The sequence below is a fragment of the Montipora foliosa genome, chromosome 13 (assembly GCF_036669935.1).
Source record: "Montipora foliosa isolate CH-2021 chromosome 13, ASM3666993v2, whole genome shotgun sequence".
In the NCBI taxonomy this organism is placed as follows: domain Eukaryota; kingdom Metazoa; phylum Cnidaria; class Anthozoa; order Scleractinia; family Acroporidae; genus Montipora; species Montipora foliosa.
The window spans coordinates 41,443,536-41,459,699 of NC_090881.1; the positions used below are offsets into that span (position 1 = coordinate 41,443,536).

Consider the following 16,164-nt stretch of genomic DNA (forward strand, 5'->3'; position numbering starts at 1 on the left):
AAATGTCTTCGAACGTCTTTTGTAGCCGAATAGACAATCAGGACTAACTCGGAAACAAAATCTAAAAGATCAACGAACAGTCCAGTTAAATAAGAGGTCCATAAATGCTCTATTCTGGGTTAAGCCTAATGCATACCAGAACATAATCATGATATCTATATGGCACTTTCCTAACTCTAGAAGGGCGTAAGGAAGGAGTAGAATCACTCTGTGCCAAAGTAGGATTTGCCTGTTTACAATATAGGTCCGCAAAGTACCCTACACTACACTACACTCGGAAGGAACATAACTCTTCGTTTGTTCGGTATGCTGGGGCAGATCTACAGTAGGTGGATTAAATTAAAACAGCCAATGTCACAAACTTGTAAAAGTATAAAGTAAATACTGTCAATCTTAAATGCAATAAATTCACTATTAAGTTAAGACTTTCAGGCTTGGCTCTGATGAACATTTACTACGAAAGCCCGTAAAGGCGTTGACTACGATGCTGTGGTTCAGCTTTTTGTGGAAAGATTACCCCCCCCCCCCCCCCTCCGAACAATGCTTTTTGTTTATCCCGTCTTTGACGAAACACAAAATCGAAAAAAGATAAAATGCAGTGTAGTTTTAGCAAAATTTTATAAATGTTAATTTGCATCGTTTTTAAGCCTCACTGAGCTTTAAGGCATTTTAGCATTTTAACTTTAAGAGATGAGAAATTTTCCGTCGGAGGAACCCCCCTTTCATCGAACCCCCTCCGCTAAAAGAAAGCTGGATCCGCCCCTGGTATGGTGGGGTTATTGCATCCCACCTGCTGGTGCAGGTGTACCAAGAGCTCAGACATTTTACAGCACGCTAATGTTACACTCATGAGTTTCAATAATATTTGAAGTTGGCAGCTAGCTGGCTTGAGTGACTGTTGTCATTGTCAAAGGGAATTTTAATCTTAGGTTTGAAAGAACCCGTCTTAAATTACTTTAAATCCTCAACTTGTCGTTTCCATTTATTAAGGACTGCCCGGAAGTGTCCACTAAGTACAAAATCATTGTAACTTACTAAGAAGTGTGGTTTCTAAATCGCTTCCCTCGCTATTGCTTGCTGTACAGGTGTAGTGAGCACGCGAAGTCAGCACTTTAGAAATATTAAGGTACTGTTTGTCACAGCCAATATTTTGAAGATCACAAGGAATCCACCGAATTGAGGGAGTTGGATTTCCTTCCACTTCACAGTTGAGTGATGCTGTCTGCCCTCGGCCAACAAAGATTTTACTTTCAATGGTAATTATAGGAGGAACTGTCAAAAAAATTAAGCAAAAAGTTGCGGACTGTAATTGTTTGTTTCTTTATTTGTTTAAATTTGATTATTTGTTAGAGCGGTTTTCAAATGAGGGTCGTAAAACCAAAACCAAAGTAATTACTTTGGTGAATCAAAAAGGACGGAGACAATCCAGTAAACCAATCAAAATTTATAGTAATTACACGTAGCCGACACAGAGCACGGGAAAATGTGCACGCGAGAGCCACGATTGGTTATGGTTTCACTTCTGATTGGTTGAAAAAGTTGCGCCACAACTTTGAACCAATCACTAAGGGAAGCGATGCAAAACCAAAGTAATTTGCTAATTACTTTCGACACTCGATTGAAAACGGCCCTGAAGAAGGGTAATAATAAATTGGCAGCTATACCCCTGATGTGGACCTGCTGTAAATTTACACTTACACCCAAAAGCCAGACCACAACACCTGACACTAAGTCCTCTATGCTTCTCCAAAAGCGCGTGATTTCCTTAACGTCCCACAGAGTTATTTATGAACAAGTGCACTGAGGTGGGGCGTACAGTTTATAGTCCTTATCGTAGGAGACTCTTTGGAAGACAGTCATTTGCAGATAGAATTACAAAGGAAGCACTTTCTCCTCAGTTATTTAAATACCTGGGCCCGGTTGTTTGAAAGTCGATTAACTTAATCCGGGGTTGGCGTAAACTTTTGCTTTATGTTTCTTTTGCTTATTTTTGTTTTTCTTCTTCTAATGTAAAGTTCTGCCGAATATCAGCGTTGAACAGCATTTGGGAGTTGACAAATAAACTCCTTGGTTGATTTTTAATTTGGGATTAGCGTTAATCGGCTTTTGAACAACCGGGCCCTGGTCTCCGTTGTTCGAAGGCGCTATGTACTCGATAAATCACTATCCAGTGGATAACTTAATTGGTTTTGCTAGTTTGTATCCGCTGCACAGTGATTTATCCGGTGGATAGCGTTTATCCACCTTTTGAACAACCGAGGCCAGGTGTTGGTACAAGTAAGAGATAAATACCGAGCCATATACATCCCGAGGGCCGTAGACTTTTGAAAACACTTTTGAAAACTTTCATGGCATAACGGCTTGATTTTCACAGGTTTTTGAGAAACAATGGAATTTGAATCATTTATGGCGTCCTCAAGGGGCTTAGCTTTGTTTCCGTTTATTTAGTTGTTTTGATTCTTGCTAACCGTTTTTTCTACGCACTAACCGTCTGTTCATGGCGTTCCTATCATGGACAGCGACAAGGAGCTCTTTCTTACGCTAAATTGCGAATTACGGAATACGCAAACAACAGTTCGCCTCGACGCTGTTTCGTTCAGCTCTACCGTCAATAAATATTTGTTCAGGTGTCCCGAGTCTGGAGTCGCGAAAGATGATCAGTTTTAGTCGATTCCTAGCCGGCGTGGATTAAGTATTTTGATGATGGTAAGTTTTAAAGAAACAGCAAATTATGTACGTTAGGTTGTAAAAATAGCCTCTTAATATTATTTTGCACATTTTGCAGTTTGGTATGGAAATTGTCCAGGGTTAAAGATTAAAGGGTTAAGCAAAGACGCCGGAATGGAGGGTTCATTCACAAACCACAGCCTCTGTGCAACGACAGCAACCAGAGGACTGCAGAAAAGAACTCCATGATTCAAGTAGCACACAGCTTCGTGTTTCATTAGCGGTTTCAAACACCTCAAAACAATAAAAGCACTCCGCCTACGGCGTCGTGCTTTCATCTGTTGCTCGGTGTTTGCAACCCCTGTTATAGCCTGCAAGCAGGCTTTTCCGTTGAAAATGGCGCGCGGTCGAACCAAGCCCTTATATTTCGACCGCGCGCCATTTTCAACGGAAGAGCCTGCTTGCAGGCTACCCCTGTTAAGACATTCACACCCTTTTTTGATATGTTACATCTCGTTATTAATTTCAAGAAGCCTTGATTTTAACTACACATGAACCGGTAGCCCACTCTGAATAATTAAAATTCAGCTCAATGACACTCACACAGAACATTTATGAAGACATTCTTTCTCAAAGGATTTCCAACACCATTATCAGCAGTACACCTGTAGTATCCTCCATACTGTCTACTGCTAATGTTGAAAGGCATGGTAACTATAGTGTTATCAGAGAGCCTGGTCCAGGTAATTGTTGGTTTGGGTTTTCCATCAGCTGAACAGTTCAAAGTTAATTCATCAGATACTGATACTGTTTGGTCACCTGAAGTGGCAATGTTGCTTGGAGGATCTACAAAATCAAAAGGCTAAATACAGTGTGCTGTATAATCTAATTCAATTAAGGTAAATCAAAGCCAATCTTGACATGTGATATGTACATGTAAAAGAATCTTAGAATGAAAACATGAAATGTCAAGATTAGGTTTTCCGGGCTTACTCTTAATAATCAACTGTTTTAAGTTATGAACTTTATTTACGTGTCAACTGTTTTCAGTGCTGAGACATTAATTCGGGACACTAATTCAAATCAACACCTCGGGCGGTTTTTAATTGAGTGTCAAAAGTAATTAGTGAATTACTTTGGTTTATGATTATTTCACTCAGTGATTGCTTCAAAGTTCTCGCGCCACTTTTTCAGCCAATCGGAAGTGAAACCAAAACCAATCGTGGCTCACGCGTGAACATTTTCCCGCGCTTTTTGTCGGCTACGTGTAATTACTTCCAGTTTTGATTGGTTTACTGGATTGTCTCTGTCTTTTTCGATTGGAAAAAGTAATTACTTTGATTTTGGTTTTACGACACTCTATTGAAACTCGCTCTATCAAATCGTGAGAATTGGTTTTTGAGGACAGGGGGAATCTGGGGCACCCAGAAAAAAAAAAAACCTCTGGTATCAGAGTAGTCAGGACCACCACTTTCGACCCACATGAGACGCCAAGTCTGGGAACCGAACCCTGGCCACATTATGGCAGGTACAAAACACAGGTCACAAGTCACAAGACACACAGGTAATTGTTTTACCAATACAGAAAGTGTTCCGTTGAACAAGAGACAAAACACGCCAATACGGAGAAAGAATCGTATTTAATTTTAAAAAGACAATTTGATCTAAAATACAAAGATATTGCATTGGCACTTGGCCTTACAAATGTTCAAAAGAATCAGAAAATTAACCAAATAAACTTCTTGACTGTCTCCGTAATTGACGTACACTGTAGCAAACGGTCCTTTTAAAATTTTAGCGAATGACTGGTTAGAAACACGATGAACAACTGGTTAGCTTGGTTGTTTTTGCACCACTGAAAATTTTAGCTACATTACGCGACTTGAAATCAAACGCTCTACGCGACGAGCCTTGCGAAATATAAATTCAAGTGGAGCGCGCACGCAACATTAAATGTAAACAGCGCGCTCGTTTAACCTTAACTCACAAAAACAACATTGAATGTTCAGCGACAAAGAAAGTTTCCTACACAATCATGAAAGCTAACCTTGGGCCTAATGTTAGCAGTGGTAAACGGTCAGGGTTGTTTCTGTATATTGTATTGGCAAAACAGTGACCTGTGACTTGTGAACTGTGACCTGTTTTGTGTACCTGATCGCCACGTAAGAGGGAGGTGAGTGCTCACACCAGTGCACCAAACCTGCTTCCAAACCTCTACAGTGCAATTGAGAGAATTTAAATACCCTGAAACTACCTGAGCAGATGGCTGCAATATGACTTATTTATTTAAGAGGCATGGATGCAAGAATTACAAAATATTAACCACACCGTGACTCGTGTCAAAAAACCTATACTCTCTGTTGTCCAATTGTACAATCTTGGATAAGTGCATTAATTTTATTCTTTCCTAATTCACCAATCAATTTAAACCCTACCCCCCCCCCCCCCCCCCCGGTCCCGGAAAAGGGTAGGAGAAGCATCGGGAGTGGAATCACTTTTAAACAGGAATTTGTCCTGTGGGGGTTGTGAATTAGACAAATTTTGAAGTTGAGCGCTGTTGCCATCTCGGCACAAGAGAGTCGGAGTACTACGAAAACTGATACCCTATTCTCAGTTTTCGTACTACGGTAACTATTTTACACGTTGAAACTTTAGCAGAAATTAATGTGCAACGCCGCTGCAAAACAAGTTGCCGCAGGCGTTGCAGGTCGAGACATGAAACTGCTCTCGAATGTTGTTACCAGATTTCTGCAAAAGCATGTCGATGCTAGTTCCACGGCCTTGGCGCGCAAGTTGCGGTTTCTGATTGGCGTACGCCGCATAACGTAACACGACCGAGCGAGACTAGTTTCAAGAAGTGGTGTTACGGTGAAAGTCTTGTTATGTTGCCTCCACAACTAAACTGGATACTCGAGCTAGCTGATAGACCATGATATATGGGCGCGTTGGCCAGCCAAGCCATTGTGCCATTTATTTAGCATTGGGATGGGTACAAAAAACATTTATATATCAACTCTTAATAAGAAGATATAACGAAGAGACAAAATTCTCTGTTACTCCGAGTTTCGTGCTCACGCACTCATCAGACAGTATTCAATCCAAAGAATTTTGTCTCTTCGTTATATCTTCTTATTCAAAGCTCTACACTTAAAAAGTGTATTGAGCACTGTTTAACGGCATTAGCCACTTTATTACACGAATATCAACTCTTAATATAAAGAAATGAGCAGTCCAAATTTATTTTTGCCACTTTGTTCTGACTGAAAATAATTATTAAAGGCAACATTAGGCTTACCGACAACATCCACTTGAGTTGTGCTCTTAAATGTTAATGTGCCAACTTTCTTTGCTAAAACATCACAACCAAATGTACCATTCACCTCAGTTGTTACATTGAAGACAAATAGAATGACTCTTCCATATGGAATCCACCGGAGGTCAAATTTGTCTTCAAAACCGCTTGCTACTACAACATCTCCTGACTGCTCTACTGCTCCAATGATTTCGCCATTGAATCTTAAATTTACGCCAGAAAATGTTAAATCTGATGATAAACTGAAAAGCCAGCTCAGGGTTGCATTGATGGTTCCTTCAAGAAGCTGTGTGTAACTTGAGTGTATTTGGTTATCATCTGATATGGCTTGGATTGGAAGAGGTTCCTTCCATGTTATACTGATACCACCTGAAGAAAGAGAAACGGATGTTTTTATTTCTCTACTTTTTGTCACATTCAGGTACATGAAGAACACTCTCTTCGCCCAGGACGAAAATGACATTAAGTTTCTATTATAAAATTATACTTAGAAGACGAAGTTAAAACCAAGACTGGAGTTATTATATAGAATTTATAGAAGTTGATAATTGCATCGACTTCCTGTATAATGAACCACAGCACAAGTATTTTCCCACCTCACCTGGACCATTAGAGAAATATCAGTTAGGAAATTGATCAAAGATGGGAAATTTCACAGACATTAATTGCGATTGTATTTGGGGCAATAATAAACATTTCTGCAGTGCTCATCAGAAATCTTTTTAGCTCATACTAGGAAAGTAATTAAATAAATGATCTACCTTGAAAACACTTACAAATGGTAGCCCTACATCTTTACCCATCTAAATTTTTCTTTTTTTAATTGGAATATATTTTACAGCGGAAAACATTGGTAACATACAATGCAGGGCCCGGTTGTTCAAAAGTCGATTAACGCTAACCCCAGATTAAAAATTAACCAAGGTATCTATTTCTCTACTCCCAAATGCTGTTGAAAGCTGATATTCGGCAAAACTTTACATCAGAAGAACTCAATCTTGAAAAAAAAAAACAAGCAAACAAAACTTTCACCAAGAAGTGGAAAACATAAAACAAAAGTTTACGCTAATCCTGGATTAAGTTAATCGGCTTTCGAACAACCGGGCCCAGCATTACATAATTTATTGATAGATATACTCATGTGCACATCGCAAAGAAAAAACAGGACATGAAGCGCATATTACTGAAAACAGGAATAGAGAGAGGGAAGGAGTGAGAGAAACAGAGAAGTAGCTTAATGTTCGACGATTTAACCTGAATTACATACTAAAAACCGTATTTTAGTTAACTATAGTCCCCTGGAAGGACACTGAATCCATCGATCGATCTGTCATTAAATATCATACACTAGACGAGTTAATTCTAATTTAAACCTTTCGCGAAAGTACAAGTTATTATGGATATTGCCTCAGAGACCTGAATACAAGTTTAGTAAATATTTAAAAGCAAAGAGAACAAAACCCACCTGTTTCGGGGCAAAAGAAGAGGATTACTATCACCATACAGTACACTGTTGAAGACATGGTTTGCCGATGGCAAACTTTTGTGTGATGTGGGAAACCGCTGGTATGCCGCTCACCCGCCCGTATGCGTGTTTCCCGCGTTGTTTCCCGCCATTTTCCAACAGATGCAGCAAAACTCGTGTTCGAAACAAATTTTTGGGTCATTCTTTTCATTTTCGAACCCTGGGGGTGAGGAGAAATAATCTGGTGTTCATTATTCCAATATTCAAGCTCGAAATATTTCGCTATTCCCTTACCCCTGTAAAAAAAAAAAAAAGAACTGGTTATTCCGTTGAAAAAATCTACTTATTCCGGTGCACAAATCGATTATTCCAAAGGAAGTCGTTATTCCGTTATTCCACCCTACAAAATTTCCGTTATACTTATTCCGTTAGTCCACTTCAACCCCCGATTTGAACCAGCGAAATCATCATAAGCTTTAAAAGTAATTGTATGGTGAGCGGAAGAAATTCAAAAACGAAAAATTTCGAACAGTGTAAGAGTACACAAACAACTTCGAAGCTTCTGTTATTGTTATGAGCGATATTGATGAAGACTAAACAGCACGCAAATAAGTATAATTTACGTGACGCATTAATTTCAGTTAGTTGAAAACAACGTTGGGATGACGCCGAAACGTCAACTTTATACGTCTTATTCATAAATATTTAAAAATGTTAAATAGATGGCCAAAAGTTGCACTTTTCAAGTTTAATTACTATTATGAGTTCACTGTAAGGCTCCACAGCATATAGACAAGTCAACTTTATAAAACAAGTTATGAAGCCTTTGTCGAGTGGTTCTAGTATATGTAGATCCGAGGGTCTTCTTGTTTCCCAAGAATACCAAATACAAAAATGGCCGCCAATAAATTATTATTTTGTCTTTGTGAAAATTAGTCAGTACAGCCAATATCCTTTCAATTTGACACGCTGACTAATTACCCCAAAGACAAAAGAGTAATTTGTTGTCCGTCATTTTTTGAATCCAGTCAATGGTTTATTTAACGAAAGGTACAGTTCATAGTGCAACCAGGGGCCAGTTTCTCGAAGCCCTATTAGAGCTAACCGTTGGTTAACAGCTATCAAAACCTATAGCTTTTCCATGGTAGTTAACGCTGGTTAGCGCTAACCATACTTCGAGCAACCCGGGCCAGGCTGACAATAATCAGACAGATTGTATTACTCAGGTAGGAAGAAATTTGAATGTAGCTTAAAAGGTTACAAATATTTATTTGAAAGACCCAACATTTCGAGTGTCTCAGTGTCTTCATAAGGGGTGATCGAAAGTTACCACAAGAATCCTTTTAGATGTACCAATTTGCTAAAAAGCGAAAGGGTGTGCCAATTAATGTTAAAAGTAATTAGCGTCTTTTTCTTTTAATGAGACGCAAATAGCTATAGAGTGTTTTCACATGACGTCACGGCGGCCATGTTGGTGTTCCAAAACAAAGAAATGGCGGCCATGATGGCGTACGAAACTAATCCTCCGGGAATGGAACGCTATTTTTATGTAAATACTTTCTTTGTTTCAGAAAGTCAATATGGCTGCTGGTCACGTTAGTGAAAGCGTTCTATAGGTGTCAGGCAGGAGCTCCTGGTGTCAGGTGAAAGGAGCGTGGGCGACATTGACGTGTGACAATCTTCCAAACGGCATTGATGGTACCGACGGTTGGTAGTCAGTGATAAGTCTATTATGATTCCACACAGTTGCGTGGTTTATTTGGCAAGCATGCTCTGACAAAGTAGAGTTTTCCTTTTCACAAAGGAAAACAGCCTTTTGATGCTCCTTCAAATGTGTACCAAACTGACATTTAGTCTGTCCGATGTACTCATGAGGACAGTCAGTCGACAAAATGGTTGAAATGGGTTGAAAGAATTATACACATCTGAAAAAAAAAATCTTGAAACCAACCTGCAGAAGAGCCATTTTGGGCAATGATGAAGATCGTCAAATAGAACTAAAACGCGATATTGAACGAATCCACGCGGGGGGCTTAGCAGGAATCCTACAATAATAAGCCAATAGCTAATCTCCTACGCAGCCTTTCTTTGTGTGCTCCTTGCGGGGAGGAGCGTTGCGTGACCACACAAAGAACAGCTGCGTAAGAGACTAGTCAATAGCCCACTTTCGATATATTAAAATTCAGTCTTAAACAAAAGGCATCATCTCGAGGCTCTGGGGAATAAATATAAGGATCGATTTGTATGAGTTTATTCCCCAGAGCCTCGAGATGATGCCATTCGCTTAGGACTGAATTTTAATATATCGAAAGTGGGCTATTACAATGTAGACATAGATTATTTTTGTTAAATGATCATTTACAGATTGTTTTTTTTTTCCATTTATTAGCCACAGCTACTATTAAGCCCTGGTTCTCACTATTGACGACTAAAGAAGTACAAGTATAAACATTCAGACATTGTTTGCAGTCACACGTCAGAGAAACACAGTGTAACACTAGTATAGATAGTAATCTAGTGTCAACTAACTGGTGTTTTGAATTCACAAAACAACAACACTGAACAATAGAACTTGATTTAACACTAGTGTTAAACTCCCAGATGCGACCGCAACCAATGACAGGGAGCTTAAGCACGCACGTTTTTGAGACGCGGACGGCAACCGGAAGAGAACATCTCGCGTGCCAGGACAGTGGTGTCTCCCAGATGTTTATACTAATCCCCTGTAATGGAGAAAAGATATTTGTCAATGTAAATATGGTTGTGTGAAGACAAGTTAAAACTTGCGGTTGTTGTCCGCGTCTCAAAAACGCGCGTGCTTAAGCTCCAATACGCACGTCTTTGAGACGCGAATAGCAACCGGAAGAGAACATTTTGCGTGCCATGGCAGTGGGGTCTCACAGATCTTCACACTAATCACCTGTAACAGAGAAAAGATACCGGTTGCCGTTCGTGTCTCAAAAACGCGTCTGATTATGGACGGTGCCAACTAATTCAAAGGTATTTTTGCGCGGTTTACTGAATATGCGGGAAAAGCAGATCTTAACAAGTGTTATTGAAATCCAAAAAGAAATTGGGGGTAACCACGCATTTTTCGAACATAATTAATCCACAATATTTAATTGCAATTTGAACCTTAATTATCTCTGAAAAAGGCGTGGTTACCCCCAATTTTCGTTTTGGATGGTAAGAACACTTGCTAAGTTCTGCTTTCTCCGCATGGTTTTGAACTGCGCAAAAATATCCCAGTATTAATAAACACCACCCATAGGAAATCCGAGTATCTCGAGAGGCGCAGAACGTATGCGCAATAACAATAGTAGGCACCGTCGTTAAGCTCCCTAATGCCTCAACAACTGCGACTTTCCAAGGTGCCAGTCTTCAATCCAGGTATCACCTCCTTGAATAATCACGACCATTCAAACATTATTTGTCGCCCTGGGATAATCATTCAAACAAAAGATAGAAGTGATCCTCGCTAGATAGCTCAGATCTGAACGAAAAGCGAGCGAAAAACTGGGAACTTGGCCTTGAGATTGCGTGAGTCTGACACTCCCGTGTCAGTGCGTGACTCACACTGCAATTTGGCGGTCCAAGCGGAAACTTCATCAATCCTCCAGAAAACGCCTGTTGATGTCCCACAGTTAAGAAGTGAAAAAATCAGTCGGCAATAGAACGCTTCCCGTTATTGGAGATCATCACACTTCAACATTTTTTTTTTTTTACTTTTTACGTTTATTTAACATGTGAAAGCAACGTAACATGGTACAATCCCTATAAATTCAATCACTACAACTAGAAATCTGTTAAAACATGTTCGCTACGTTCTTTGCATATTTATTTTAAAGCTTTGCGTTAATTTAAGTTAAACAAAGGAAAACGTCTGCATGAGAATAGAGCTGAAGCAACGAAGATGTGACCGGCTTCAAATGAAAAAAAAGAGCAAGTTATGGCGACCATACTGAACAACGGCGGCCATATTGTATCCAACCGATACAACTTAATTACTCCAAAATGGTCGAAGTAATTTTCAACCTGATTTTCATTTAGGCGTCTTGCCAGGTTGTTTACCTTAGGTGATTCAAACAATATTGAACCATGACCGAAAAAAGAAGGGCTTACTTGAATGCAAACAAAACGGTATCTGGACGACGGCTATTTCAGTATCCTTGCAAACGTTTTCTTTTGTTAAATTCAAAATGGTGTCCACTGGGGAGGGCCACGGTGGAAAAAGGAGAAATTCCGGCGAATATACGTGACTCACGCGTGAATCCATGATGGCGGCTAGAACTTTCCGTGGGCTCGAGAGCAAACAAACTCGAGCATGCGCAGCTCATGACAATGCCCCTTTAAGTGAACGAGTTTATCCTTAGGTCGTGCGGGTCAATAATCGGTGCTTTAAATGATTTTTTAAAAAAACGTTACGAAGATAAATACCATTTAATAAAGAAAGATATAATGCTGTACTGGACATTGCATTTAGCCCTGGAAAAACTATCGAACAAAGTTGGATTCAACACTCCAACTTTGTTCGATCCAACATTGTTCGACGGTTTGGCCTCCCCTGCTGGAAGGCGTTCGTCCGACAATTTTTGTTAGATCAAGCGTTTGATAGAGTTTGCTTTTGACCACACATTATACCCAACAAGTCTGCTAGTGTTTTGCCCATCCTCCAACAAAGTTGTGTCCTGCTAAGCCAATCAAGAATCGCTGACTTGCTTTCAAGCCCAGGCTTTTAGCATCATTTTCAATAAAGATGGCGGACGAGGACCAAAAGGCCGTCGTGGCCGTTGACGAACAGCCTTCCAGCTGGACTAAGCGGTTTACCGTTCACCACCCATTTTGCTACCCTGTTTGGAGATGTCTGGTTCAATAGCGTTTAAAAATTCTGCAAATTGATGCGGGCTCATTCTCATCACCTCCTATATAATAAACCGTGGCTGCATCTTGCAGTGAACAAACCCTACAAGTTCTCCTAACCATTCTTTCGTTTGAATCGGTCATTTCTGTCCTCCAACAGCTCCGGTAGCATAAACGCTACGAGCGGTTTTCGTTTCAGTTTTGAATTTGAATCAGTTTCGTCCAGCAATGTTGGATAGTGCTTTGCCACTACCTCAACATTTACATCCAACAATGTTGCAGGTTGGATCCAACTTTGTTTGATAGTTTGGCCAGGGCTTTATGGTAACATACTTAACTTTCCATAACTTTGTCATTGCACCTATGGACTACTCTAAGTAAAGTTATAAATTACCAACACAGAAATATAAAATTGTAGGGTTTGCACAACATTTTCTATGCACAGTCAGACCTTTTACAGTGCAAATACTTGCGCTATATTGCAATACCGAAATTACAATGCACTCAAAAGAGCACCCATGTCACTCATCATATTACATTTTATGTTATCACAGTAGACGAATCCACGGCCTAAAAAATATCAAAACCTGATAAAATTATTGAGCAACCAGACTATTTTCAATGCTTGTCCAGGCTTTTCATCCAAGCTAAAAAAACCAAGCAAACTCCAATCTTTCTTTTCTGAAACTCTAGACTTTGTACAAACCCTGGCTTTTACACTAAATTAGTAAGTTTTGATCTAAAGATCTCACCTAGAATTGATAACAGAGTTTTTGTACTTAACATTAACATATGGTGGTATTATAGCATTGAAAACTATGTTCTCACAACATCAAATACACCTCAATATAACTTTATTACCCAAAATGAATATAAATACTTCTCCAGTTTTATTTCAATACCAAGGGCTGCCTTCCCAATCAAGATTCCATTGGGACAACCTAACATAGTAAAACAAGTTAAAATCTAGTAGAAATACCGAGCTAATAATCGGCGCAAAAGCCAAAAAAACGACAGTCTTTTGATTAGTTGCAGAATATGGAAGCAAGTTCTCAGAAAATCTTACCTTTCTAAACTGGGGCATAAAACAACAGAAACAGTAAAACTAACCCTACCAGGAAAAACAGCTACTACAAATCTAAAATAATCAGCAAAATGCTTGGAATTGAACCTTTTCTTCAGCGACGAAAATGGGAGTTACCTTATTCTTAGAAATACGGCTTATTAAATTATTTCACTTTCTTAGAATAGAAGAGGCAAAAACATATGCTTTAAAATTTAGAAACTAAATCGTGCGATCATTTCAGATTCCTGGGAGCTATTGTTTTGAATGACGTCACTAGTATATCCAGTGGATTCATACAAAACCGTCTCTGGTTTCCAAACAAGGAATACAAGTGAACAGTGAAATAAAATCAAAATGGCGATAATGAAACCAGGCAATTTACAGTCTCCTTAAAAAAAAACACGCCATGAAAACAATGTGCCACAATTAGCACGAGACATTAATTTCAGTTAGTTGAAAACGACATTACGGAGACGGCGTAGACGTGAACCTTATACATAAATATTTAAAAATGTTAAACGGGTCAAGAGTAGCACTTTTTAACGTTAATTATTATATGGCTTGTGTTTGTAGCCGATATAACGCACGCTCTGATTGGCTAATTGTGACTATATTGTAGGGCATTATTCTCCCGTAATGCCCACGGGCCGATTACGGGCTTGCAAAAACAAAGCAAAAGGTAATTAAAAAGCCATATAATAAACTACTCACTAACCGAGCTAGCTCGAGCCGTACTGGGGAATATTGGCCCTCGGTCGTTTTTTAACGGACCTCGCTGCGCTCGGTCCATACTGCCACGACCTAGGGCCAATATTCCCCAGTACGGACCTCGCGCTCGGTCAGTAAGAAGTCATTAATAATAAACGTCGCCTTGAAGACACTCTCCATATAACGGACACTCAATTTTACTCTGAGTAAGTATAAACCTAAAATTAAATATAAAACGACTATGCTGAAAAGCCTACGAGTAATATCAAGCATGCCTTACTTATTGCTCTAAATAAAGGCTAGACCAACAAACTAAACAAAAATGAAAACGAAAGGGGATTGAATCATTTCTATCGATAATTCATGTTAAAATGTTAATATATGTAAGACTACATTGGTTTGATCAACTAATTCAGGTAACTACACCATTTCAGTGATATATAACAAACAATTCCCTCCGCATTTACCTTCATAAGGACAACTAACATTTTCTTTCCCTTGATTTTCCTCTTCTACGCTTAACTTTTTCCTAGAGCAGAACTCACTACTCCAAAAAAGCTATAAACAGCGTGACACAGTGAGATTCCGTATTAAAAATCTACAAATAAACGGCTTCAAATACCTCTTCAGAACCTACAATTCTACGAAAAATATTCATTATCGGTCGACAAAAGGCTTAAAGCACTCTACGCGTCTGAGAAATAAAGTCCTAACCAACATGCAGAAGACACGGTTAAATTCGGTTAAGAAGTAATATTTAGAAGGAAAAAAATCGCAGTTAATATTTCGTTTTAGAATATGTGAGACCTTACTGCATGCGACATTCTACTGAAAAGTTCTTGAACCCTCAAACGTTTTTGGTGGCAAAACGCACATTACAAATGTAAAACACAATTCTTTCGCAGCATCACACCACCTAAATTACACCAAATCGGCATAAACAGTATCCTGGTAGGGTGGAGGTCTCGAAGGGTTACCAGAGGCTTTTGCGGGCAAACTTCCCTCGTTTGAGTGGTCAGCCTGTACATACAGCAGCTCACCGGGCTGTCGCTGTGGTGATAAAATTCAGAGCAATAATTGCTTTGTTAAGTGAGCTACCATTACGTTACTTCCAAAGGATAAACCTGGACTAAATACTTAGTCAACCTTTTATATCGAAAGCTATTCCGCCACTAAGCGAGTAAGCTGAAACCGTCGTTTTTTTTTTTTTTTTTTTTTTTTTTTTTGTTTTTTTTTTTTCTTTCTGGAGACCTTTTTTTCGTTGGTTCACCGTCCTTTGACATCAGATTCCGAATCAACAACCGGTCAAGAACAGAAAGAATAAAAGGAAAAAGTGCTGCAACTTCCTTTTTTGAAACAATGACAAGGATGTGAGCCAAGACACTGTGCACATGAAATTCTACTAGACAGATTATTGCGTAACAAGTTCTGGCTTTCCATTGAGGTTCCAGTCTTCACTCTTAAGTATCACTTCCTTCAATCATCAAAATCACTTAACTGTTGCCCTGACATTATCATTCAACGGAGTACAAAAAAGAACTGGGCGACACCTTGTACTGTAACTGAGGCCTGTACGAGACAGGTCCAAACATTCCATTTCATCTCAAGGAGTTTTCCAACGAAACCAAAGTGACCAAAATAAGAGCATCATAATCTTAAGTAAGGCCTTACCTTGGCTTCTCTCTCAGATCTTGGTTTCTTTTTAGACTTGTCCACTTCGGCATACACAGGCAATGCAATAGCCTGACCTGAATCTTCTTTGCCAGGGTTCGCCGGCTTCTTAGATGGAGGGAGCACTGAAGCGTTTGAATATGCGCTTGCATATGCTGATTCGTCACCACCATTCTGGCCCTGCGCTCCACCCCCCCTAAGAACATAATAAGAGTTGTGAGACACGTTTTGCAACGTATTCTTGAGACATGTTGTTATTTTCAAACTTAACACCGCGCACCGGTGGCTCAGTTGGTTGGGCACCAGGCTGCCATGCGGGAGGTCGTGAGTTCGACTCCGGACGGACCAACACTCAGGGTCTTAAATTTGCTACCTTTGTAATTACATCCGCAAATGGTTAAGACTTTCAAGTCT

General features: G+C 39.6%; 1 protein-coding gene across 4 annotated transcripts in view; it reads right to left on the reverse strand.

Moving 5' to 3' along the window:
* Positions 1-11,156: 11,156 nt before the first annotated feature.
* LOC137982380 (neural cell adhesion molecule 1-like) overlaps positions 11,157-16,164 on the reverse strand; it is a 46,452-nt gene continuing 41,444 nt past the window's right edge. For all 4 annotated transcript variants that reach the window (XM_068829497.1, XM_068829496.1, XM_068829495.1 and 1 more), the window contains 2 exons: positions 15,751-15,946; positions 11,157-15,129 (listed from right to left, as the gene is read on the reverse strand). In XM_068829497.1, coding sequence (XP_068685598.1) covers positions 15,001-15,129; positions 15,751-15,946 — 325 coding nt within the window. In that variant the 3' untranslated portion in view covers positions 11,157-15,000. The remainder of the gene's footprint in view (positions 15,130-15,750; positions 15,947-16,164) is intronic.